This window comes from Mesoplodon mirus (assembly GCF_964341445.2).
Source record: "Mesoplodon mirus genome assembly, chromosome: 4".
NCBI lineage: Eukaryota > Metazoa > Chordata > Mammalia > Artiodactyla > Ziphiidae > Mesoplodon > Mesoplodon mirus.
The window spans coordinates 24914667-24940528 of record NC_138979.1 but is presented as its reverse complement, the minus strand read 5'-3'; the positions used below and the strand labels follow the sequence as shown (position 1 = coordinate 24940528).

Sequence of the window (25862 nt, the reverse complement as noted above, 5' to 3'; positions counted from 1 at the left end):
CAGCGAAACAGACGTGCCAGGCTCGCTCCCTGATGGAGCCACAGACAGAATCGCACTCGCTGGTGCTAAGGAGAGCGGCAGGGGCAGGGCTGGGGCTGCGGAGGTCAGGAAGGGGCAGGTCCAGGGGAGGGAGCCAGTCAGAGGAGAAGCAGGCAGGTACCACAGAAGGCCTCGGGCCAGGGGCTGTGACATTTGACCTGGATGACTGGGCACTTCTCTGGGAAACAAGGCATGCGGTGGGGACAGGTGGAAGGAAAAGAACAGCAGTGCCTTGTTATCGGGGAACTTCTCATTCGGGATCACGGGGCTCTTCCGGGCTGGACGGAGAAGCCAGTCACCTCCATCCTCCCCCCGCTCCCTGGTTCTCTCCATCAAAGCTGCAAATCCAGCCGCAGGGGGTTCCAGGGGGGTCACACTCATTAGACTCACCGTCACACTTGAGGCCTTGCCTCGCCAGGCCCCAGAGCAGGGTCCCACAGTGCTCACAGAAGGTGGGGCTCTTGTAATTGTAGACCTTAAATCTGTGCGGCATGTCGATTTTGAACCTCTCCTTGTGGAACTGAAAGGGAAAAAGAATGCGTGATGGTCGGTGTGTCCCCACTTCCCCACTTTTCACGTCTTAGCAGATACTTTAGCACAGTGAACAGAATAATAAAAACACTGTGGTGATGTTTATTAGAACCCATAATTTTTACTTGTCAAGCCTTATAGTCGTGTCCAAAGAAGACAAGGAGCCGTTAGCTCTTCTAGGTCAAGGGCAAGGGGGGCAAGATACACATATCAAGTAAGCTGGAGATGGCTGAAGTCTGCGGCCTTCCCACAGATGGGCTAAGATTCCAGGAAGAGGAGACCAGCGTTATTTATTTAAATGGGAGCTAAGTAAACACACTTCCCTTTCTATATATATATATATATATATATATATATGTATTTTTTTTTTCCTTTTCTGTATGCGGGCCTCTCACTGTTGTGGCCTCTCCCGTTGCGGAGCACAGGCTCCGGACGCGCAGGCTCAGCGGCCATGGCTCACAGGCCCAGCCGCTCCGTGGCATGTGGGATCTTCCCGGACCGGGGCACGAACCTATGTCCCCTGCATCGGCAGGCGGACTCTCAACCACTGCGCCACCAGGGAAGCCCTTCCCTTCCTATTTTAACATAAATATTTCCTTTTCTCTTTCAACCTAGCACTAGTACTTTAACCTTCGGAAGATGTTATATAACGCCTCCTCTAGAGACATCGGTTTATCAGTGCGGGAGCCCAAGGTGGGAAGCCTTTTCACACTGCTTATACATGAACTGAAGAGACAAGAGGTAGATAACTGTTCTGCCAGGTGCTGTGATAGACACGTCACATGTGTTATCTTCTACATGTGTGATATCTTATACAACCCTCAAAATACCTCTTCTGAAGCAGCCTCTGTTGGTATCCTGCTTTGATAGGTGGGGAGATTCAGCACAGATAGGGCCAGACACTTGTCTAGGTCACACAGCCATCAACTGAGCTGGGATATCTATGAGCCTGACAGTCCGAATCTGCGCCCATCCCCTCTCTCACCACTACTCTTCGCTCTCTCAAAATAAATGTGATGGTTTAAGGGATGGAGAGAAGGGAGATGACAGAGGGATGCTGATAGTAGATATAGTGAAGATTTTCTTTTTTAAAGTGTTCTAGAGTTTAAATTCTCCCCTTTAATCAAACTTATTAACAACAACAAAAAAATCAGGCACTTTGATTCCTGGCAAGAATACCAATATTCTTGTGCAGTATAAAAAGTTTTATTTACTTGAGACTTAAAATCTCTACAAAAGTTTTTAATTAAACAATTTCTTTAAGAACATGTACAGTAAAGTGGTCTTATTTGTTAAAGGAATACATGTTCTCATGGTGGCTTTTGGTCAGCATTTAGTCTTTAGAATGGCTTAAAAGCTGCCCAGAACTTACTGGAGATATTTTCAACCAAGAAAAAATGCCTTTCAGAACTCCTATTTCGTAGAAACTTTTCCACATAAATATGAACAAGTGATGTTAAGGTCCAGGCTAGGAGACTTCTACTTCAAATCCTGAACCCAAGTCTAAATGGTTCAAGATGTGTCTGGGAAAGACTACAGATCTGTACTTTCCAACATGTCACTCACCCACATGGGCCAAGGGAACACTTACAAGGTGTTGAAAAGATGTGCTTTAAGTGTAAAGTACGTACTGGATTACGACAACTTTGTATGAAAGAAAAACAGGGCTTCCCTGGTGGCGCAGCGGTAGAGAGTCCACTTGCTGATGCAGGGGACACGGGTTCAGGCCCTGGTCCAGGAGGATCCCACATGCCGCGGAGCGGCTGGGCCCGTGAGCCATGGCCGCTGAGCCTGCGCGTCCGGAGCCTGTGCTCCACAACGGGAGAGGCCACAACAGTGAGAGGCCCGCGGACCGCAAAAAAAAAAACCAACAATGTAGAATATCTCAATTTTGTATATTGATTCTATCCTGAAATGATAATATTGGAGCAGACTGGGTTACATAAAGTATATCGTTAAGATGAATTCCACCTGTTGCTTTTTCCGGTCTTTAATGTGGCTACTTGAAAGTTTAAAATTTTACCTGTGGCTCTCATTCTAGTCTTACTGGACATTAGCCATTGAAGTTCACAGTCATGCTTACATTTTGTGATTTTTCCAGGAAAGCTGAAGGCATCAGGTAAAGGGAGCAGGCGGGCAGGATGAAAAGAGGCACTGTGATTTCAACGAACAGAAGCCTTAGTCTGGGAGACCGAGATCCGAATTCTAGTCCCAGCTCTGCCAGGTGGAAGTGGTTGATCTTGGACAAACTACTGCAACCTCTTTGAGCCTTAGCAGAGTCACTCATAACAGGAGATTATCCCCTTCTGGCTCTAAATTTTAAAAGAAATTCTACTCTGGAAAAACCCAACCAATCTGCTGTCTCTTTGCCTACCCCTTTGCTGGAGAAAATCACACACCCGGGAGATGGCTGCCCTCAGACTCAAATGAACTTGCAACTGTGCTTGGCAATCCTGCTGCTTTTCTTGAATCCCCTTGCCTTGCCATCTCTGAGATAATTATTTTACAGCTCCTTCTTCCTCCTCAAAGACACTTGCTGCCTTCTTTCTTCCCCTAGTCCTCAGACTTCATCGAGGACCTAAGCCATCTAAGGGAAGCTCCCTCATCTGTCCTTCCCCAAATCTACAAACCTACCTTCATCTACAACCATCTCTCCAACTCCTTCCTGTCCGTCAGAGTTTCATGTCCATGTGGCTTTGGACCTCTTCCCTTCTTACCAAGACTGACTGCTTTGGTTGCCTCTCTCTCTCTGCAGCTCCATCTGTCTCCCTCTCCCACAGAGTAAAGTCTAACTTGCCCCCGGATGATACATCTCAAAGTTCATTCTGAAAGAAATACTTGCCTCTCAATATAAGAATTACCTCTCTGTTACCCTCCCTTGTAAATGCTCACATCTGCATTTTATAACCATTGCCTCTACTCTTTAACTGTCACTTCTAGCGGTAGATGCCACAGGAGTCGTTCTCACATAATTGATCAGAACTATGCTTTCTGGCCATCTTTCTGTGATGTTTTTCTGGAAAAGGTAGAATCATTAAAATTCATCTTGTGCTCTCTTATTCATCCCCTAGTTTTGGATCTCAGTAACCATCACCACTGTAGAGGAAAGGGTGTGCAAGGAAAAATTTAAGCATTCAAATTCAGGCATTAGGAACAAGAATTAGCGGGCTGTAAAATTTAATGTCAGCATAAAATCATCGTATTTCAGACAGAGAGGAATCTAGATCCGTACCATGGTTTCTCGGCTGTTGATAGCTGATCCTGTGCACTTCGCTATAACTTTATCGATACACTTCTTGTGAATTGCTGCATTACATTCTGAAAAGAAATGACTACAGCTTGAGATTTTCAGAAGTTAAGAGACAACTAAACAAAAAGAATGATGATAATACAACAGAAATCCTTCTGACTTACGTCGACACTGGTAGCCCTGTTTGTTCAGACCCCTGCAATAAAGCACATGTTTGAATATTTATATGGACCTTTGAGTCAACAGTAGTAGCAAAAACATTTAAAAGATGAACAAGATCTCATAGCTTTCTGCTCTCACAGGGCATTTTCTGACCTGGAGCACTAGTCTATTATTAACCAAGAGTGTTAACATGTGCTTTTATTTTAAACTGCTTTGTGAAAAGTCTGATAATTAAATAAATGAGGAGTTGTTGATTTCCCTCCCATTTGCATATTTTCCAAACAAACATGTAGAGATAAAAATGCCTGACCAAAAATGGATAAAGGGGGGACTTCCCTGGTGGTCCAGTGGTAAAGAATCCGCCTTCGCACACGGGACGTGAGTCGATCCCTTGTTGGGGAACTAAGATCCCACATGCCGCAGGGCAACTAAGCCCGCGCGCCACAACTAGAGAAGAGAAAACCCGCATGCCACAGCTACAGAGAAGCCTGCACACTGCTGCAATTAGAGAAAGCCATGTGCCGCAACAAGAGACCCTGCTTGCCACAACTAAGACCCAATGCAGCCAAAAAAGGACAAAAATTTTTAAATTAATAAATATTTTAAAAAAATGGATCATGGGATCATGGTAGCAAATTTCCACGTCTACGCTTAAAAATTCAGTGTCTCACTAAGCTCAGTACAGATAAGCAAAGATATCTACATTTATAACATTTTACTTTATAACATTTTATTTCCCCTTTCTGAGTATCTGAGAATATTTGCAACTAATGAATTCTCAAGCTTAAGACTGATGCCTGAGTACCATTCACTATTAGAAAGGAAGGAGGTTCAAGTCATTAGATGAAGACAGTTGATGGAAATCCACCAAAAGTCTACTTGACCTCTGGATACCCTGGTTAAACGGGGGTTAAGGAGAGAACACCCCAGAAGAGGCAAGGAGGCTGAGGCCAGAGATAGGAGTCATTTCAAGTCTCCACTCCACCATAGCCTTCGCTGTGTGTTTACTGAGGGTTGAACCAATCTCTCTGTTCGAGGGCTCTTAAGACACCCAAGAGCCTTGTAAACATTGAAACCCATTAGCTCCAACGGGCAAGTGTTGCCTTTTGCAGACATTAGTAGCAGCACAGTTGGGCTGTTGAGCTGGTGGCAGTTTTGACTGTAAAACTGTGCTTACAATAAGATCTCTCATTCTTCCTTCCCTTCCCCCTCACCCCCATAAGCCTCCCATTTAATTGGAAACTGAAGTCCTTGGAACCTTTCCTAAGGAGGCTGGTTTCCTTGCTCTACAGGAGTTATATTATGAAACTGTTCTATAGAGTCACACCCTTTGAACCTTCTCAATCCACGTGAGGTCACTGGAAACTCTCAGGTGGTACTATTCCGGCACACTTCCCCAAGGTGGGGCATGCCGGACCTGGTGGATCAAGAAGATGCGACAGAATGCATAACCTGAAGCTTGGAGTGAAATGCTGAGTTACCATACCAGACAAACTCATGGCAGACGGAGCAAAACGTGGGTTGTGGGAAAAAGGTGGCCGTGAACTCATGGCACTTGACGTGGTGGACTTTGGCCTGTTTGATGGCTCCTCGGCGCTGATGCAGAGCAAAGAAGCCTTCGTTCTCGAATTCACTCATGTCCTTTGTGTCTGCAGGAAGAGGAAAGGGGATAGAGTGACATTTTGCCATATGGCTGTGAGAGCTTGGGGCAGCGGGGCTGGGGGAGATGGGGAAGGGACAGAGACTGACAAGGAATGAGCCAAGCATCGAGATCAGCAAACCCCAAGTACTTCTTTTTTTTTTGAATTTTATTTATTTTTTATACAGCACATTCTTATTAGTTATCTATTTTATACATATTAGTGTATATATGTCAATCCCAATCTCCCAATTCATCCCATCCCACCCCTCACTTTCCCCACTTGGTGTCCATACGTTTGTTCTCTACATCTGTGTCTCTATTTCTGCTTTGCAGATAGGTTCATCTGTACCATTTTTCTAGATTCCACATACATACGTTAATATACGATATTTGTTTTTCTCTTTCTGACTTACTTCACTCTGTATGACAGTCTCTAGGTCCATCCGTGTCTCTACAAATGACCCAATTTCATTCCTTTTTATGGCTGAGTAATACTCCACTGTATATATGTGCCACATCTTCTTTATCCATTCATCGGTTGATGGGCATTTAGCTTGCTTCCATGACCTGGCTATTGTAAATAGTGCTGCAGTGAACACTGGGGTGCATGTGTTTTTTTGAATTATGGTTTCTTCAGGGTATATGCCCAGTAGTGGGATTACTGGGTCATATGATAATTCTATTTTTAGTTTTTAAGGAACCTCCATAGTGTTCTCCATAGTGGCTGTATCAATTTACATTCCCACCATAGCGCAAGAGGGTTCCCTTTTCTGCACACCCTCTCCAGCGTCTGTTGTGTATAGATTTTCTTTTTTTTTAATTTTTTTGCTGATTTTTTTTAACATCTTTATTGGAGTATAATTGCTTTACAATCGAGTGTTAGTTTCTGCTTTATAACAAAGTGAATCAGCTATACATATACGTATATCCCCATATCTCTTCCCTCTTGCATCTCCCTCCCTCCACCCTCCCTATCCCACCCCTCTAGGTGATCACAAAGCACCGGGCTGATCTCCTTGTGCTATGCGGCTGCTTCCCACTAGTTATCTATTTTACATTGGTAGTGTATATATGTCCATGCCACTCTCCCACTTTGTCCCAGCTTACCATTCCCCCCTGTGTCCTCAAGTCCATTCTCTCGTCATCCTTGCGCAGGGGCCATGCTAATCTTCTCTGTGTCGTTCCAATTTCAGTATATGTGCTGCCAAAGTGAGCACTGTTGTTTGTAGAATGATGGCCATTCCAAGTGGTGTGAGGTGATACCTCATTATAGTTTTGATTTCCATTTCCTAATAATTAGTGATGTTGAGCAGCTTTTCATGTGCTTCTTGGCCATCTCTATATCTTCTTTGGAGAGATGCCTATTTAGGACTTCTGCCCATTTTTGGATTGGGTTGCTTGTTGTTTTAAAATTGAGCTGCATGAACTGTTTATATATTTTGGAGATTAATCCTGTGTCCTTTGATTTGTTTGCAAATATTTACTCCCAATCTGAGGGCTGTCTTTTTGTTTTGTTTATAGTTTCCTTTGCAATGCAAAAGCTTTTAAGTTCCATTAGGTCCCATTTGTTTATTTTTGTTTTTTATTTCCATTACTCTAAGAGGTGAATCAAAAAAGATCTTACTGTGATTTATGTCACAAAGCGTTCTTCGTATGCTTTCCTCTAAGAGTTTTATAGTGTCTGGTCTTACATTTAGGTCTCTAATCCATTTTGAGTTTATTTTTGTGTATGGTGTCAGAAAGTGTTCTAATTTCATTCTTTTACATGTAGCTATCCAGTTTTCCCAGCACCACTTATTGAGGAAACTGTCTTTTCTCCATTGTATATCCTTGCCTCCTTTGTCACAGATTAGTTGACCATAGGTGTGTGGGTTTATCTCTGGGCTTTCCATCCTGTTCCATTGATCTATTTCTGTTTTTGTGCCAGCACCATACTGTCTTGATTACTGTAGCTTTGTAGTATAGTCTGAAGTCAGGGAGTCTGATTCTTCCAGCTCCATTTTTTTTCCCCTCAGGACTGCTTTGGCTATTTGGGGTCTTTTGTGTCTCCATACAAATTTTAAGATTTTTTTTCTAGTTCTGTAAAAAAAAAAAAAATTGCCACTGGTAATTTGACAGGGATTGCATTGAACCTGTAGATTGTTCTGGGTAGTATAGTCATTTTCACAATATTGATTCTTCCAATCCAAGAACATGGTATATCTCTCCAACTGTTTGTGTCATCTTTGACTTCTTTCATCAGTGTCTTATAGTTTTCTGAGTACAGGTCTTTTACCTCCTTAGGTAGGTTTATTCCTAGGTATTTTATTCTTTTTGTTGCAATGGTGAATGGGATTGTTTCCTTAATTTCTCTTTCTGCTCTTTCATTGTTAGTGTATAGGAATGCAAGAGATTTCTGTGCATTAATTTTGTATCCTGCAACTTTACCAAATTCAATGATTAGCTCTAGTAGTTTTCTGGTGGCATCTTTAGGATTCTCTGTGTATAGTATCATGTCATCTGCAAACAGTGACAGTTTTACTTCTTCTTTTCCAATTTGTAATCCTATTATTTCCCTTTCTTCTGATTTCTGTGCCTAGGACTTTCAAAACTATGTTGAATAACAGTGGTAAGAGTGGACATCTTTGTCTTCTTCCTGATCTTAGAGGAAATACTTTCAGTTCTTCGCCATAGGGAATGATGTTGGCTGTGGGTTTGTCATATGCGGCCTTATTATGTTGAGATAGGTTCCCTCTATGCCCACTTTCTGGACAGTTTTTATCATAAGTGGGTGTTGAATTTTGTCAAAAGCTTTTTCTGCATCTATTGAGATGATCATATGGTTTTTATCCTTCAGTTTGTTAATATGGTGTATCTGATGAATTTGTGTATATTAAAGAATCCTTACATCCCTTGGATAAATTCCACTTGATCATGGTGTATGATCCTTCTAACGTGTTGTTGGATTCTGTTTGCTAGTATTTTGTTGAGGATTTTTGCATCTAAATTCATCAGTGATATGAGTCTGTAATTTTCTGTTCTTGTAGTATCTCTGTCTGGTTTTGGTATCAGGGTGATGGTCGCCTTGTAGAATGAGTTTGGGAGTGTTCCTTCCTCTGCAATTTTTTGGAAGAATCTGAGAAGGATGGGTGTTAGCTCTTCTCTAAATGTTTGATGGAATTCACCTGTGAAGCCATCTGGTCCTGGACTTTTGTTTGTTGGAAGATTTTTAATCACAGTTTCAATTTCATTACTTGTCATTGGTCTGTTCATATTTTCTATTTCTTCCTGGTTCAGTCTTGGAAGGTTATACCTTTCTAAGAATTTGTACATTTTTTCCAGGTCGTCCATTATATTGGCATAGAGTTGCTTGTAGTAGTCTTTTATGATATTTTGTATTTCTGAAGTGTCTGTTGTAACTTCTCCTTTTTCATTTCTAATTTTATTGACTTGAGTCCTCTCCCTCTTTTTCTTGATGAGTCTGGCTAAAGGTTTATCAATTTTGTTTATCTTCTCAGAGAATCAGCTTTCAGTTTTATTGATCTTTTCTATTGTTTTGTTTCTATTTCATTTATTTCTGCTCTGATCTTTATGATTTCTTTCCTTCTACTACCTTTGGGTTTTGTTCTTCTTTCTCTAGTTCCTTTGGGTGTAACGTTAGATTGTTTGTTTGAGATTTTTCTTGTTTCTTGAGGTAGGCTTGTATAGCTATAAACTTCCCTTTTAGAACTGCTTTTGCTGCATCCCATATGTTTTGGATCGTCATGTTTTCATTGTCATTTGTCTCTAGGTATTTTCTGATTTCCTCTTTGATGTCTTCAGTGATCTCTTGGGTATTTAGTAACGTATTGTTTAGCCTCCATGTGTTGGTGTTTTTTATGTTTTTTCCCCTGTAATTCATTTCTAATCTCATAGCATTGTGGTCCGAAAAGATGCTTGATATGATTTCAATTTTCTTAAATTTACTGAGGCTTGATTTGTGACCCAAGATGTGATCTAATCTGGAGAATGTTCCGTGCGCACTTGAGAAGAAAGTGTAATCTGCTGTTTTGGGATGGAATGGCCTATAAATATCAATTAAATCTATCTGGTCTATTGTGTTATTTAAAGCTTGTGTTTCCTTATTAATTTTCTGTTTGGATGACCTGTCCATTGGTGTGAGTGAGGTGTTAAAGTCCCCCACTATTATTGTGTTACTGTCGATTTCCTCTTTTACAGCAGTTCGCAGTTGCCTTATGTATTGAGGAGCTCTTATGTTGGGTGCATATATATTTATAATTGTTGTATCATCTTCTTGGATTGATCCCTTGATCCTTATGTAGTGTCCTTCCTCGTCTCTTGTAACATTCTTTATTTTAAAGTCTATTTTATCTGATATGAGTATTACTACTCCAGCTTTCGATTTCCATTTGCATGGAATATCTTTTTCCATCCCCTCACTTTCAGTCTGTATGTGTCCTTAAGTCTGAAGTGGGTCTCTTGTAGACAGCATATATATGGGTCTTGTTTTTGTATGCATTCAGTGAGCCTGTGTCTTTTGGTTGGAGCATTTAATCCATTCACGTTTAATGTAATTATTGATATGTATGTTCCTATTACCATTTTCTTAATTGTTATGGGTTTGTTTTTGTAGGTCCTTTTCTTCTCTTGTATTTCCCACTTAGAGAAGTTCCTTTAGCATTTGGTGTAGAGCTGGTTTGGTGGTGCTGAATTTTCTTAGCTTTTGCTTGTCTGTAAAGCTTTTGAGTTCTGCATTCAATCTGAATGAGATCCTTGCTGGGTAGAGTAATCTTGGTTGTAGGTTCTTCCCTTTCATCACTTTAAATATATCGTACCACTCCCTTCTGGCTTGTAGAGTTTCCACTGAGAAATCAGCTGTTAACCTTATGGGAGTTCCCTTGTATGTTGTCATTTTTCCCTTGTTGCTTTCAATAATTTTTGTCTTTAATTTTTGTTAATTTGATTACTATGTGTCTTGGTGTGTTTCTCCTTGGGTTTATCCAGCCTGGGACTCTCTGTGCTTCCTGCACTTGGGTGGCTATTTCCTTTCCCATGTTAGGGAAGTTTTTGACTATAATCTCTTCAAATATTTTCTCAGGTCCTTTCTGTCTTCTCCTTCTGGGACCCCTATAATGCAAATGCTGTTGCGTTTAATGCTGTCCCAGAGGTCTGTTAGGCTGTATTCATGTCTTTCCATTTTTTCTTTATTCTGTTCCATGGCAGTGAATTCTCCCATTCTGTCTTCCAGGTCACTTATCTGTTCTTATGCCTCAGTTATTCCGCTATTGATTCCTGCTAGTTTAGTTTTCATTTCAGTTATTGTATTGTTCATCTGTCTGTTTGTACTTTAATTCTTCTAGGTGTTTGTTCCTTAATTTTTCTAGGTCTTTGTTAAACATCTCTTGCAACCTCTCGATCTTTGCCTCCATTCTTTTTCCAAGGTCCTGGATTATCTTCACTATGATTATTCTGAATTCCTTTTCTGGAAGGTTGGCTATCTCCCCTTCATTTAGTTGTTTTTCTGGGGTTTTATCTTGTTCCTTCATCTGGTACATAGTCCTCTGCCTTTTCATTCTGTCTATCTTTCTGTGAATGTGGTTTTCGTTCCACAGGCTGCAGAACTGTAGTTCTTCTTGCTTCTCCTGTCTGCCCTCTCCTAAGTACTTCTTAAGGTTGGTAAAATATGAAGCATCTTACCTTAATTCCATAACAGGATTATCAGAGGGTGTATTGTTATAAGATTGGAAAAATGAGGCTGGATTACTGGCTTGACCCTTCACTCCTCTTTCACGACACTGAGCTATATCCTCTTTCAATTTTTAAAACCAAAAGTCAGAACATTCAAGGTATTTATCAGCCTCTCCTATTCATTGTCAATGATGATTCAGCCAGAAAAGGCAGGAAGCGGCAAATACTCTACTGGGAATTCTAGAGAATAATGTGGCTACTGACAGTAAGTTGGAAACGACATTTTTTTTTAAGGTCCCAGGATGCTTTATATCTGGTTGTTTACGGACAAGAAAAAGTAGGAGGGAGCTGGCCAGACTTCTGAAGACAAAAGAACTTTGGGAAGTTGTTTATGCTCTGGTTCCCGAGGCCCACAGTAATCAGAGGCACCGGCCATAGATTACACAGGTCAATGTGGAAAGGGCCAGAGATGAACAGATCACTGCAATTTAAAAAAAAAATGTAATCCTGGATGTTACCTAGTCACCTACATCAAATCATCACATTCACATTTCTTCAGTTCGCCCTGGGCTCTGGATATTGGTGAAGGTACTTTGGGAAGTAACTGTCCACAGTGCCCAATACCCAAATGGCATCTTCCCAAAAGGCTGGTAGAATTCTGAGAGTACCAGTGAGACTATCAGCCCTGGCTGAAGCCCAGGCACAAAGAAAACACACAACAGCAAGGCAGTCGTGGTTTAACAGCACGATGGAAACTCTAGCATGTGAGAGAGTGTGACATGGTAAACAAGAAAGAAATAACAAAAATAATCATCATCACTAAAACAAGGGTAATGAATTTAATGATTATAGTTCCTACAACCACGATTTTAAGTAGCTTGAAGATTCTTGGATGATTTATTCTATTTATTTTTTCCAAATACAAAAAATGGAGGTTAGCGAGAATAAGGGGCTCATGTTTCACAAATAAAAAGAGTTCACAATATTTAAACTAAATTATTTCCATCCTGGCTAAGCCATGGCAGAGACTGGACAACACACTTGAAGCAAATGTTCCTGCCAAAGTACTTTAATTTCCCCACCCCTTAGAGTGGCCAGGCTAGAAACACACTGGGTGGACAAAGGTGGGGCATGGAGGTGGAGACCTCTCCCCCAGGATCCAGCCTAGTCTCAGGGCTCATTTTAGGACAAAAGTCTTCTCCACAGGGCTCCACAGATCTGTTTTACAGAAACTCCAAACTTCCAGATAAAAAGCCTTCCTAATAAAGAGCTCCTTAGATAGGGCTGAATATTTTGCCTAATACTTCATTAGGCAATTTAAGTCTTTTTATTAGGAACTGGGTCAGAAATAAACTAGGCTTGGTGAATAAGGGATTAAATTTAGGGTCACTAAGGCAACTGCCTTCTTCCTCAAGTTCTGATTTAAGTGTAGAGATCAATTTACAACTTGGGACTGGCATAGTAGGCCATTTGTCAGTAAGATTTGACTCATTTTTATTTTTGTCCAGATGTAATGAAATAAAGCATAAAATTACTTTTAAATTCAGGGGTGGAAGTGAATTATTCTGGGAACCCTATCTGTATCACTGTAAAAAATTATATATATATATAATTATGTAAAAATTATATATAGTCTAATACATAAACTATTATATAATAGTACAGACTACATATAATTATATATTTATAAATATAAAATAGTGTGTGTATTAGAATATAACACTGTACATTTTAAAAATGCTAGAGAGTATTAAAAAGGAATTCATTCCCTTGCTCCTTTCTGTGATTTCCTTTATCCTCTGACCATTTCAATCATTACAAGAAAGTAAATGTATAAAAGCTCAGAATTTTAAAAATTCTCCTTGTATTTACTGTTTATTTCTGAAGTAATTTGGTCTTCTGTTTGTTTATTGGTTTGAATAAGTGCATTGGTTTTTGTATGTTTATTTAGTTTAGTCTGTCACTTGTTTGTAGTCAGTTAAATCACAAATATTTCCTGGCCAGCTATGAGCAAATTGTTATGCTGAATGGTCTAAAGAACTATGAGACATCACCCCTAATTCTGAATGGCTAATAGCCCAGTCAGGAAGACATGGCACTCACACAAAGAACAGACTTAGAGATAAGTACACACCCATATTCTTTAGGAGGTAGGAAAAGGAATTACAAAAGAGGCCATGAAGAGGCAGCTGAAAAATTAAGAGGAAAACTTGAATAATATTACATCAAGCAATCCAAGAAAGAATGGGTTTCTCAGCCTTGACTGAAACAGAGGTGTCAAGGGAATTGAAGGTTAAGACACTGCATTTGTTTTGAGGATCTGTTCTCTTGGAGAAAGCCATTTAGCAGATTGGTTGAAATATAAGCCAGACTCTTAGGGTTTAAGAATTGACGGAGTAGTGAAGAAAGAGGGACTGATACATTAAAGTACTTTCTCAAGAAATGTGTCAGGGAAGGAAAGGAAAGAAAAACTCATGGAGGTTAAAACGTTTAAAAAATTTTTCTTTTCAGGTTGGAGAAGATGGCTTAATTATGTATGTCTTGGCAATGAGGTAGAAACCAAAGAAAGACAGAAAAGTTGAAGGTGCCAGAGTGGAAGCGTGACTGATATTACAGAACTGCCAGGGGTGAGAGCCAGGAGACCAAGAAAGGGAGGGACTTTCTCCGAGGCAGAAGAGCAGGAAGAGATGCAGGACGAAGCAGCTGAATCCTAAAGTGCAGAGACAGACAGAAGACGTAGTCTCTCCCAATTACCCTGGAGGTAAAGCCAACCTCCAAGAGTAAGAGAAGATCAAGACACCTTCAGCAACCAAGGAGTATGGGCATGTTTGGAATAGCCATTGTGTGGGAACCAAAAGAAAATAAAAGGAATTTCTAAATGCCAGAGTGAGTTCAACTGAACAGTTCAACAAACATTCATCGAGTACCTCCTATGTACTCAATGAAATAGGAATATGAATGAAATCATGCCATTTGCAGCAACATGGCCAGACCTAGAGATGATCATACTAAGAGAAGCCAGACAGAGAAAAGACAAATATCATATGACATCACTTACATGTGGAATCTAAAGAAAAAGAAAGACACAAATGAATTTATTTACAAAACAGAAACAGACCCACAGACATAGAAAACAAACTTATGGGTTACCAAAGGGGAAGGGGGTGGAGGGATCAAAATAGGAATCTGGGCTTAACATATTCACACTATTATATATAAAATAGAGAATCCACAAGGACCTACTGTATAACACAGGGAACTATACCCAGTATTTTGTAATAACCTATAAGGGAAAAAGATCTAAAAAAGAAAGTATATATTGGGTTGGCCAAAAAGTTCATTTGGGTTTTTGTGCAACACCTTATGGAAAAACCTGAACGAACTTTTTGCCCAACCATATATACGTACGTGTGTGTGTGTGTGTGTGTGTATGTATATAAAATAGATATATATATCTGAATAACTGTAATGTACACCTGAAACTAACACAACATCACAAATCAACTATACTTTAATAAGAAAAGATTTTAGGAGTAGTAGCATTTGATTCATTGACATAGCACTTTGACAACAGGATATAAATGCAACAGGAAGAAGTGACGGGCTGTCACAGGCACCAAGCACACTGCCTGTAAATGTAACTTCTGTGAATGGCATCTGTGTGTGAGATGGAAGTGAAACTCTTTAGTGATGCATTGTTTCCCTCCTTGTTCCTAAAAGGATTTGAGGTGACTAACTTGAAGCATTAGTATTTTCCTACTATAGTGTTATAGAAAATATTTATCAGTTTCTTATTTTGTATTCTACTGATGGTGTAACAACTTGTTATATCACATCATTTATACACAGTTTGTACACACAGAGCAACACATTAGCAGAGCCTCTGGTGTTTACATTAAATTCCCAAATGAAAATACAGACAGACTAGAAAAGCACTGGGCATGTGAATTCACACCATTTAAAAACGAATGCTATAAATGTTTTCTGTTTCTATGTGGATCTGGCCCCATAGAGTGTATATTCAACTCATGCTTGAGCACCACTGGGAATTTTAAGAAAATTCCTCATGCTTCCATCTTCTTTGCTCTCAGAAAAGCAAAGTGAAGTAAGTTGCAAAGGAGAGGAGACATGCCCGCCACACCCCCAAACAGGAATAAGAAATGCCACTTGCCACTCATTTCCAGAAAGTATCTTGCGTTCATTAGCATTCGGCCTTGAGGTTTCAGCTCTAACTGGTGTAAGGAAGGAAAGAAACAAGGGTCAGAATGTGAGACAAGTGCTGAGTTGAATGATATCACAACTGGCGGGTTTGGTGATGGCAGGAGATCCCCAGCGCAGGGCCCACCCCTGTTCCCTTTCACTTAACTTACCCATATTATCATCAGACTAGCACAGCATCCGTGAACATAGGCTTTCTTTTATTAAAACACCTCAGCAACTACCTAATTTGACTTGGAGACCAAAACTTCCTTAAGGAAGTGACTTCCTTGCCCTGTGCTACTGCTTATCTTAAGAGTTGTGATAGGGTAGATTCATATCTTGATGCTGACAAAAGAATCATGGAGGCTGGGGACTAGCTCACTTGGAGAACAAGTAGGTTCCCTTTGGAAGGAAAGAGAAATCCTGCTTTGAGGATGCCTGAATACACTTGCCTCTAGGTTAATCGGGTATTAAATGGGAGTGGCCTTTTTCTTTCACGCAGAGAGCCTGTTTCCTTTGGAAAGTGCTGGATAGTCTGCTAAGGGAAATTTTAATTAGATTGGTCGAGGAAGGGATTTAAAAAAACATATTTCAGGACTTCCCTGGTGGCGCTGCAGTTAAGAATCCACCTGCCAATGAAGCAGACACGAGTTTGAGCCCTGGTCCGGGAAGATCTCACATGCCGCGGAGCAACTAAGCCCGTGTGCCACAACTACTGAGTCTACGTTCTGTAGCCCGTGACACACAACTACTGAGCCCGCGTGCTGCAACTACTGAAGCCCGCGTGCCTAGAGCCCGTGCTCCACAACAAGAGAAGCCACCTCAATGAGAAGCCCACGCACCGCAACAGAGAGTAGCCCCTGCTCACTGCAACTAGAGAAAGCCCGCGCACAGCAACGAAGACCCAACACAGCCAAAAATAAAATATAAACAAATAAATAAATTTAAAAAATATATACATATATATATATTTCAGTATCATTATGTAGAAGGCATGATGCAGGAAACCATGTGATGTGACATAAGGGGGAAAATGGTAAATCTGACACGACCTGACCACTACTGATTATATACTAAACTGTAACACCGTACTATAAATATGCTAAAAAGAATACAAAGGTGAACTGCAGGGCACTGCTGATCATTACATCCATGGGTAACTAGAATAACTGAAAAATAGTAAGAAGGGTCTGGTCAAACTCAGGATTGAATAGGAATCATGGCTAAATAATTCAAGGTCATGGTGACCTTGTGCCTGTCACCAGACCTTTAAAGATCTCGAAGAACTGACATAATAGTGATGCCGATGTGACAGCATGACTACTATTAGAATTTTATGATGTGACAAGGCTGTATTGCTTGGTTATCTACACATTCTCAGGCACGCTTAAGTAGATTAAGGAAAAGAGAAGTGCTTTTTGACAAGTATATACACCATTATTTTCTGGTTTATGGAATAATAAATAAGGAGGCAAAAATAAAGCTAGAAGAGCAAGGGAACAGGGGGTCAGTCCCAAAGGAAGTGGGAAAAATTGGTACCAGGTGACTGCAACCAATATTACCAATATTCAGTACCGATATTCAGGAATTAGTGGTGATGGGGGAAATTAAACCAGTTAGCTGCTGGAAGAACAACATTCACAGAAAGTCCATTATGTTTTTGAGAGTGAACAGGAGATAACTGCACGAACAGGGAAAATCTTGGGAAAGCAGAAGGAAAATCTTCATGTTAGGAAACTGGATGGTGTTTATGGAAGTCAGAGGCAACTCTGAGAAAATCATTTTTGTTTTTTTTAAATAGAGAAGCTAATTTTAAGAAAGCAGCTTGCAATAGAAGCAAGAGAAGCTATAAGTCCAAAGCAACCTGTTGACCTTTAAACATTATAAATAAAAGTGAACTAACAAATAACCCTGAAAACAGCAAAGGTGGAAAATGTAAGAAGGTTGCTAGTAGTTAAATGAGGATCCAAGGGTGTAGGTCTCAAAAATCCCAATATGCAAAAAGTGTAAAAAGTCTGACAAGGATAAAATCAGAGAAAGTCGAGGCAAGAAATCAAATGCAACTTTAAGAGATACAAATAGAAAAGCAACTTGTTTGTCAGTGATGCTTAACAAAAGAATTTTTAAAATAGTTATCCTCTCATTAATTGAAAAGGAAATCAAATAGCCTGCTACTTAAAAAATTAGGGATTTGGTGACTCTTCCCTTTTTAAAAAAAAATGGGGCAGAAAGTGGAAAATAAATGGGAATGGGGGAAAAAACTGAGGAAAACTTTCTCCAGTTTCTCTCTTCTTTCTCTGAGCCTAGCCAAATGCTCCTATGATTCAGTTGTACCTACAGCCTCACCCCCTCACCTACTGGGTTTGTATAAAGCTTTAACACTAAGTCACACACCTGTGACATTATCCACTTATTTAAACTCTTCCTACTTGTATAACCAGCTACCCAAGAGGAATTCTGTTTCCAAGATCCTCTCCCCAGGCTGAATGTGGAAGTGCTCAACAGACACACTGAACTAAGTTACCTAAACACATCTAAGCATGGAGAACTTTAAGAAAAAAATCTTGATATATTTTTATCTCTAAAGATTACTTTAGCGATACAAGCAAAGATACATGTACTTTCCTAAAAAGTACCTTTTTTTTTCAGGTCAAAAATACATAATTGACACAAAAATCTAGGTTTTAGGCTTGTATCATTCCCATTTTGAAACCTGTGACTTGAAGATCTCTTGGCTGGAGTTCTTAAGAATCTGTACAAAGCAGAAAGGTAAGAATCTCCTTTGCATAAATGATACAGACATGTGAAAACACTCTCTGGGTTTCACATCATGTAAAAGCAGTTTTTACTAGTATATTTTCTTCAATTTTTGTACCCCAGAAATTTTCATTAGAATTTTTTATGCTTTCATATTTTACTTCTCCCTTTAACTTTCTAAACATTTGCTACCAAAATAGTTATAATCTAAGTTTTCAAAAACTTGGTGTGGTAACATGGATTGTGTATAATGTACTTTTTAGAGTAAAGTAAGCTAAGTGAACAAATTATGGCTAAAAAAAAATTACAGGGATTGAGATATCAAACATTAAATGGATCTTTGCTCTCTCTTCTCACTTATCCACCCATCATCTTATCTAAAATATTTTATCAAGATATCACATAGGTACCTAGATATCTTGATATCTACGTGATACCTTGATAAATAGGCCACAGGTAGGTTCCCAAGTTATGGAAAATTTGTGATATTTCCAAGCTTACTTTAACAGTTATAAATAAATCAATAACAGTTCTTCATAGCCTAAGAGATCTTCTTCCCCTCACATAAGAATCAGAGATTTGAGTATACCAGTACGTTCTAAGACTGCAATGAATCATCATCATTATCAAGCCACCAATGAGTCAGTGGTAGGGAGTCAGTTTACTTAAGGTCAGTGTATCATACCTTCAGGATGACACTGAAATCTTGAACAAGTCTTCAACTACTATGGTTCTTAGCACTTAATGGAATATACACTTAAAATAAAGCTCACAGCTTGGCTATTTACCCATATTTCTGTCTTCCCATTGTTTTTCCTACATCTCTCGGCCAGGGAATAGAGCTCCACAGTGGTTTCGGATATTAGGTCCACATTTTTGCCCTTTACGATGATCTGCATTACTCTTCCCTTGTTGATATGGGCGTCAAAAGTGCTGTCCCAGGGAGGGTACATGGTTGGCTTTTTCTGGATGTACATCTGCCCATTCTCTAGGAACAGAAAGATATGTTCTCATTACTCCCCTAACCAGCCCTGGGAAATAATTCAATGCAACAGCGGCACCTATTCCCTCTGCTCTCCGGGATATATCAGTCTGTTGGGAGAACAAAAATAACACGTAAAGGAATTAGAGATTGATCTGAAAGATACAGTGGCATAATTTCAGGCTTACAATGAGTGCTCCTTTAAAAAGATATTTAAAACTTTTCCATTTGACATAAATACACTAAGAGGCAAAACCTTTAAAACATCATGAGCCATTATTTCCTCCCCTAATTTGCAAATGAGGATATATTTTACATAACCATGCACCCTAAGCAAAAATTAACAAGTATTCCAGAGAGGTGGTGGTCATCATGCCCAGAGCCAGTGAAGCAGGCTGTAGACCTGCAGGCAGGTAGGGGTCCTGGAAATGGTTAGTAACAGGAGCCGAGGTCAGGATGATATAGTTTAAGGGAACTTCCCCAGAACCACCAGGCGACTGGACTTACTCGTGGGATTAAGCAGTGTTGTCATATCTTTCATCCATATTGGATTTTCCATAGTATTTGTTCTTTAATCATTTCAGGAGCAGAAAACTGCAGCTGTATTTCAGTGTTTGTTTCTTGTGATCATAAGCACACAAAGTGGCAAATATAGCAATTCAGAGATGTTGATAAAGCAAAAGGAAAAAATCATTTAAAACAGGGAAACAAAGCAGTTCTGAATCCTGATTCTCTCCGGCGCACGATGCTAAAAGCACAACAGGCATTTAGCATTTGCTAAATTATTCTTCGGGAGGTATACAAGGATTTGAAGAAGCTGAGATTTCAAATTTTAGGTAAACCTGGCTCTAAGAGGTATAAACTCTGACAGTGTTGAGCGTGGAATAGGAAGGGTAAGATTTTTATGTCTTGTTTAAAAGAAATTTAGGGCTTCCCTGGTGGCGCAGTGGTTGAGAGTCCGCCTGCCGATGCAGGGGACGCGGGTTCGTGCCCCGGTCCGGGAGGATCCCACATGCCGCGGAGCAGCTGGGCCTGTGAGCCATGGCCGCTGAGCCTGCGTGTCCGGAGCCTGTACTCCGCAACGGGAGGGGCCACAACAGTGAGAGGCCCGCGTAACGCAAAAAAAAAAAAAAAAAAGAAATTTAACTCAGGATCGGACTATAAGGAAAAGCAACGGCAATATTAGTGATCAGAGTAACGTTTTACTTCCACAGGCTTGAAGCCACCCCTCATAATTCCTTTAATTCCTCCCAACCATAACCATTCTCCACACTCCGAGAAAGGACAGAAATTCCCACAGCAAGGCATTTTTTACACCTTCATTCAGTAATGTTTGCAATCACTTAAAAAGAGAACCAGAACTCAAGCTCCTATCTATTTAAAGTGGGTTTTGCCATTTTCAAAGGCTCCCAGACCGACAGCACTGTGTCCTGTTTGCCCGTTCTACTGCTTTACGTAAAATGCAGCCTCACACCCCCAAGACTGAAATGTGCTTAAACTCTAGAGAAGTAATATTTGAACAATCATGTTCAGAGTGATTTCTTTTCAGAACAAAACTAAGACAAAATCGACGCCCCAAACTTCTAAACTCCACAGCTTAACCTTTTGGAAAAACAAAGTCTTTTTCGACACGTTCTCTGGATCCACACGGCTGATTATACTAAGTTCAAAGGCAAGGCCAAAAGAAGAAGAAATTTTAAAAAGGCTCTCAAGAGGCAAATGTCAGTGAGAGCTGTGGTTGTAAAGGGAACTGGATCCCGGGGACCCATTAAAGTCGAAAGCAGCTTTGAAAAACTCAGACATTGCACACTTCAAAGATTTTGGTGACCTTTGAAAGGTCTTAGATTGGGACCAAGTGCCATTCTCACTTTTAACTAAACAGGAGAGAAATCTAGGCAGAAGGGAAATCGAGATCATCAGACAGTCTTCCCCGCTTTGATGTGCCCACAGGGTCTCGAAGGCTGAAGTCAGTCAACCACAGAGCAGAAGTCTTATAAGGGAGAGAAAAGCCAACACACCAGGATTTGAAACCCCAGGGTTCTGAGCTGGAAACATCTAGCTGGAGGTTCTCAACTGCAAAATCAGGTTCCTCTTGAACCTGTGAATGTCACCCCCTTAAAGGACTATTTTTTTTTTTTTTTTTTTTTTTTGCGGTATGTGGGCCTCTCACTGCTGTGGCCTCTCCCGTTGCGGAGCACAGGCTCCGGACGCGCAGGCTCAGCGGCCATGGCTCACGGGCCCAGCCGCTCTGCGGCATGTGGGATCTTCCCATACCGGGGCACGAACTCGTGTCCCCTGCATCGGCAGGCGGACTCTCAACCACTGCGCCACCAGGGAAGCCCTTAAAGGACTATTTTTTTCAGGACTTTTGTCTCTCTCCATCTGTCTCTCCAGCCCCAATCCTTCTCTCTCCCCACTACCCTGCTTTAATGTCTTCACTTCACATGACTTACCACGTGATATTTTTCTTTCTTGCCTATGCTCCTCTGCTAGGAAAGAAGCTCTAGAGGAAAGGCACGTATTCTGACCCAGTATATAGTAGGTGCTCCATAGATACTTTCTCTGTAAACGAACTATAATGGCTCCTACTGTTACTGGGACTCTGCATTGGTGGCAATCAGACTTCCCTACGAAGTCTGTGAAAACCAGAATGTGTGTAGGAAGGCAGTGAAGCTGGAAAAATCACGGGATGTAAACTTCCTCCTGCTTTTTTTTTTTTTTTTTTTTTTTAAGAAAGTCCACGAGAATCTTAAAATACAGAGGCAGGGATGAGGGAGGGTGGGAACAGTTGAAGTGATCATGGAGAGATTCCAGACAGAATAGATTATTTTAATGGAATGATTTAAACACACAAAGGAATCCGGGAAGACTGTCACACTCTCCCCCTCACCATGAACTTCTAATAAATATTTAAATTTGACAAAACGTGACTATTCTTTCACTCAACCAGGGTTTTAGTAAACACAAAAGTAAGTTTTCTGTAATTTGGACTCTAAGCGCTAATCATATATTCTTTGTACTATTCATCTGAGCTTGGCCAAAGAAGCAGTAAACCATCTATGGAGTTAATTCTAAGATTATGCAGACTTTATCTATAATCATTGACAACAACCAGACTTAACACCACCCTGTTCTACTTCAGCTCATTAAAGTGGATTTTTTCCCCCATTAACTCTTCACAATAATGTCCTCAACTCATTTTTCCTTTCCTTTGTTTATGTGGAAAATGGGACCATGAAATATTGTAGAACATGAGGCAGGAGACCAGATCTAGTTCAGAGGTTGTTACTAAGCCCATATGCCTTTGAGAAAGCGCTTGGCTTCCCTGGGCATCAGTTTCCTGAGCTGGAAAATTAGGTTGCGCCAGATGACCTTGAAGATCCCGGAAGACCTTACTTCCCAGTTCATAGCAGGGTCTTCCTCCTCCTCTCCCACCCCACCTACACCACCCACTCAAGCTTACCTGATTCAACATATTCTTTGACAAGCACAGCACAGTAAGGGTTAACAGCCTCTCCCTGGCACGGCTGGCAGGACCCACAGTCAAAGTTGGACAAACCAATTCGAAGAAATGGTGACATGGTCGCTCCCTGAAAAGCGACAAAAGACAAATGCTGTTTGGGGGCTGTAAAATATATTATTGTGGGTGTCCCATCCCCACTTAACCAGTGCTTTATCTCTGACAGCCAGAGCCTCAAATGGCTCCACTATCCATTCAAACAAATGTTTTACTTCCCCTTCTGCACAGTACATTATTGGGCTCACCCCAAACCACAGGCTGACTAGCCAAAGAAAGTGGCGTTCTGGACTTCAGCGTTATTGAACTTTGTCAGTTAGACCTACATTCCACTCTTAATCAAATGGAGTTTTATTTAATAGTTGCAGAGAGAAGCAGAGGCTTTCCAACATTTTACTTCTTCTATCAATATTATTCAAGAAGGTACCCAGGAAACAACACACAGTAATAAGAAAATGAGTTTACAAACAGTGAGTCTATTTTAGTCACACCAGTTGAACATGACACCGTGAAATTCTTACATGGGCTATTTACGTGTGTGATGGAAGTGGCTCTGGATATTTATTCAGCAGCTGATCTCTGTTTACTTTAGACACACATACACACATATACATATAGATATATATAAATTAAGCTTTTGAATATTACAAACCACTTAAAAACCCTAAATCACTGACCACCGTAAAATACCACTTCATTGTGGAAGGATAAACAAAGTACTTCGTAAAAGCCAAAGAACTAATAATTACACTTTCCTGGAGATACCGGTGAAAGTCATCGTAGTGTTGGCTACAAATTCCAGAATTCCAGTCTGATTCTTCATCTGTTGTTCCTTCCTTGTCTTTGTTTTGTCCATTTACTTCAACCTTTTTTTAAACCTACTTTTCCAAGAGGTTCCATCAATCTGAAACTATTCTCTGGTATTTAGTGATAAAGTTACGTCTTTGCTTCCTCTTTCTCTTGAATCGATTTTGCCTCACGAATTTTCCCAAACATTCTTAAGCAAGCCAAAGATATCAAGAAGAAAGCATTAGCCATCTTTTCTACCTTTTTGTGAAGGAAGAAAACTACTCAGAGTAACAGGATCCCAGATGTGAGAATCAATGACACAACTGGAAATCTTGGGCCCATAACCCTGAATCCGACAGAGCCATAAAAGATTGCCAGTCCTCTGGAATGCCGGCAGCCTGGGTATTTTTTGAACAGAGAGACAAATTAGGGGCTCTTGATCACTGCTGTTAATTTCATGGAGGTTATGAGGGTCCCAATTTCCTGCAGTTCAGCAGGTTTAACTAAAGGAGATGGTTATGGAATCACCATGATTTGTCAGGAGTTCTTAGCCTTGGAAACACATTCTGTATATGTCACTGCTGAATTAGCAGCTAGATGACTTCCAGATTTGTCTTTAGGGGGCCCCCTTCACCCTCTGAGCTTAGAACTCTTGGGCAGAAGCCTGGTTAAGAACTGAGAATTCTCCAGAGAAAACTTCTTTGACACCCCCATTCCTGGACCATGTAGATCTTTCAGACAAATCTATATTCCTCCACTGATCAGGAACAATCACCAAGAACTAGCATCGTTTATGCGAGTATCTACCACGTGTGGACTTTTTGAAGATTTCCTTAACACAAGTGAAGGTAAGTCATTAATTCTGACTTGAGCCTCGAGGGATCACTGACTCATAAAGTCCTAGTTACAACCACTCTGACCTTTACTGATGGATGTGTCGTCACTCTGCTATTTCCAGGCTGGGTTCAGAATTAGGCAACAGCAGCTCAACATGCACCTGGGAAAATCTGTCTGGGGAACAGACTGAAAGGTCTAGTGTCCCCAGGGGTTCTATCACAGTAAGGAACAGAGTTACTGCAAAACCCCCTCCCCCAACAGGGCTGGCTTAGACATCAACTGACTTCCTATCCACAGCCATCCTGATTCCCTCGCCAGTTCACCAGACTCGCCTGCACTATCCCCTCACCCAACAGCATTTTGATGATTTGCCCAATGCATGCATCTGTCTGGTAGCCAAGCCACTGTCTTTCTAAAGGTCTAGCCACGGTGACGGGATCTGACATTTTGACATTTAGAAAGCAGAACTGGCATCTGTGTGCTTAACCTCACACGTTGTTCAATAAAGCCTCAAGCTCAGGGGGCGCCTTTTAAAGGCAAAAGGTAGCATTTTATTGCTGAGCTGCCCAGAATCTTTTCCTCTTCTGTAACAGTAATAGGCAATCATCATGAAATGAAGAAAATACACAAAATTGGTAAAACACTGCTCATAGTTCCGACAGAAGCAAATCGCGGTTACTATTTTGATGGATTTTCTCTAGTCTATTTTAATTCATGGGTTTTATGGTTTTGTTTTATACACTGTGCTCATACTGTGTATATGAGATTGTATCTGACTTTTAATTTAACATTTTACCAAAAAAATTGTCCAAGCTACTATGTCATCTCTGTAAGCATCCTTTTAATTCTTACAGGATAGCCCACTGAGGGACAGCTTCATTATCTGCTTTACTGAAGTCTTATAGTTCCACATTTAGATTGTGTCCAGTTTTTCCATAATAGAAATAATGCTGCGATAAGCTCCTTTTACATTTTTTTTAATTTAGGAAGACTGCATCAAACTAGATAACCAGAGAATTCCAATATTACTAGATCAAACAATATTGCTATTTGTAAGGTCATACACACTTAAAGAAAATAACAAAATGCAAAGGCAAAGACTTAAGGAAAATATCTACGGTAAATGCAACAGAAAATAAGTTAGCATCATTCTTATATAATAAGCATACACAAACGTGTAGAAAAAAAAACCCCAAAACCACTACCCATGACCCAACTAAATAAGTGGCAATAACACAAACTATACAAAATACAAAAAACATACTTGTAACTAGTTTGTAGGAAAATGTTCAGCCTCGTGAGCAATTTAAGATGTACAAAACAAAGCAGGATACTATATAATTGCATTTATATGACATTCTTAAAAAGACAAAACTATATGGAGAAAAGAATCTGTGGTTGGGCTTCCCTGGTGGCGCAGTCGTTGAGAGTCCGCCTGCCGATGCAGGGGACACGGGTTCGTGCCCCAGTCCGGGAAGATCCCACATGC

At 40.5% G+C, this 25862-nt stretch overlaps 1 protein-coding gene across 3 annotated transcripts in view; it reads right to left on the bottom strand.

Annotated features, from left to right (window-relative positions):
- PRKCQ (protein kinase C theta) overlaps positions 1-22811 on the bottom strand; it is a gene marked incomplete at its 5' end in the record, with an annotated part of 105556 nt that extends 82745 nt beyond the window's left edge. For 2 of the 3 annotated variants that reach the window (XM_082619268.1, XM_082619269.1), the window contains 7 exons: positions 430-559; positions 3803-3888; positions 3985-4016; positions 5469-5631; positions 15463-15523; positions 19037-19236; positions 22694-22811. In XM_082619268.1, the coding sequence (XP_082475394.1) occupies positions 430-559; positions 3803-3888; positions 3985-4016; positions 5469-5631; positions 15463-15523; positions 19037-19236; positions 22694-22811 (790 nt within the window). Of the gene's footprint in view, positions 1-429; positions 560-3802; positions 3889-3984; positions 4017-5468; positions 5727-15458; positions 15524-19036; positions 19237-22693 lie in introns of all 3 variants that reach the window. The other variant, XM_082619267.1, reaches the window with a different exon arrangement.
- Positions 22812-25862: the final 3051 nt, after the last annotated feature.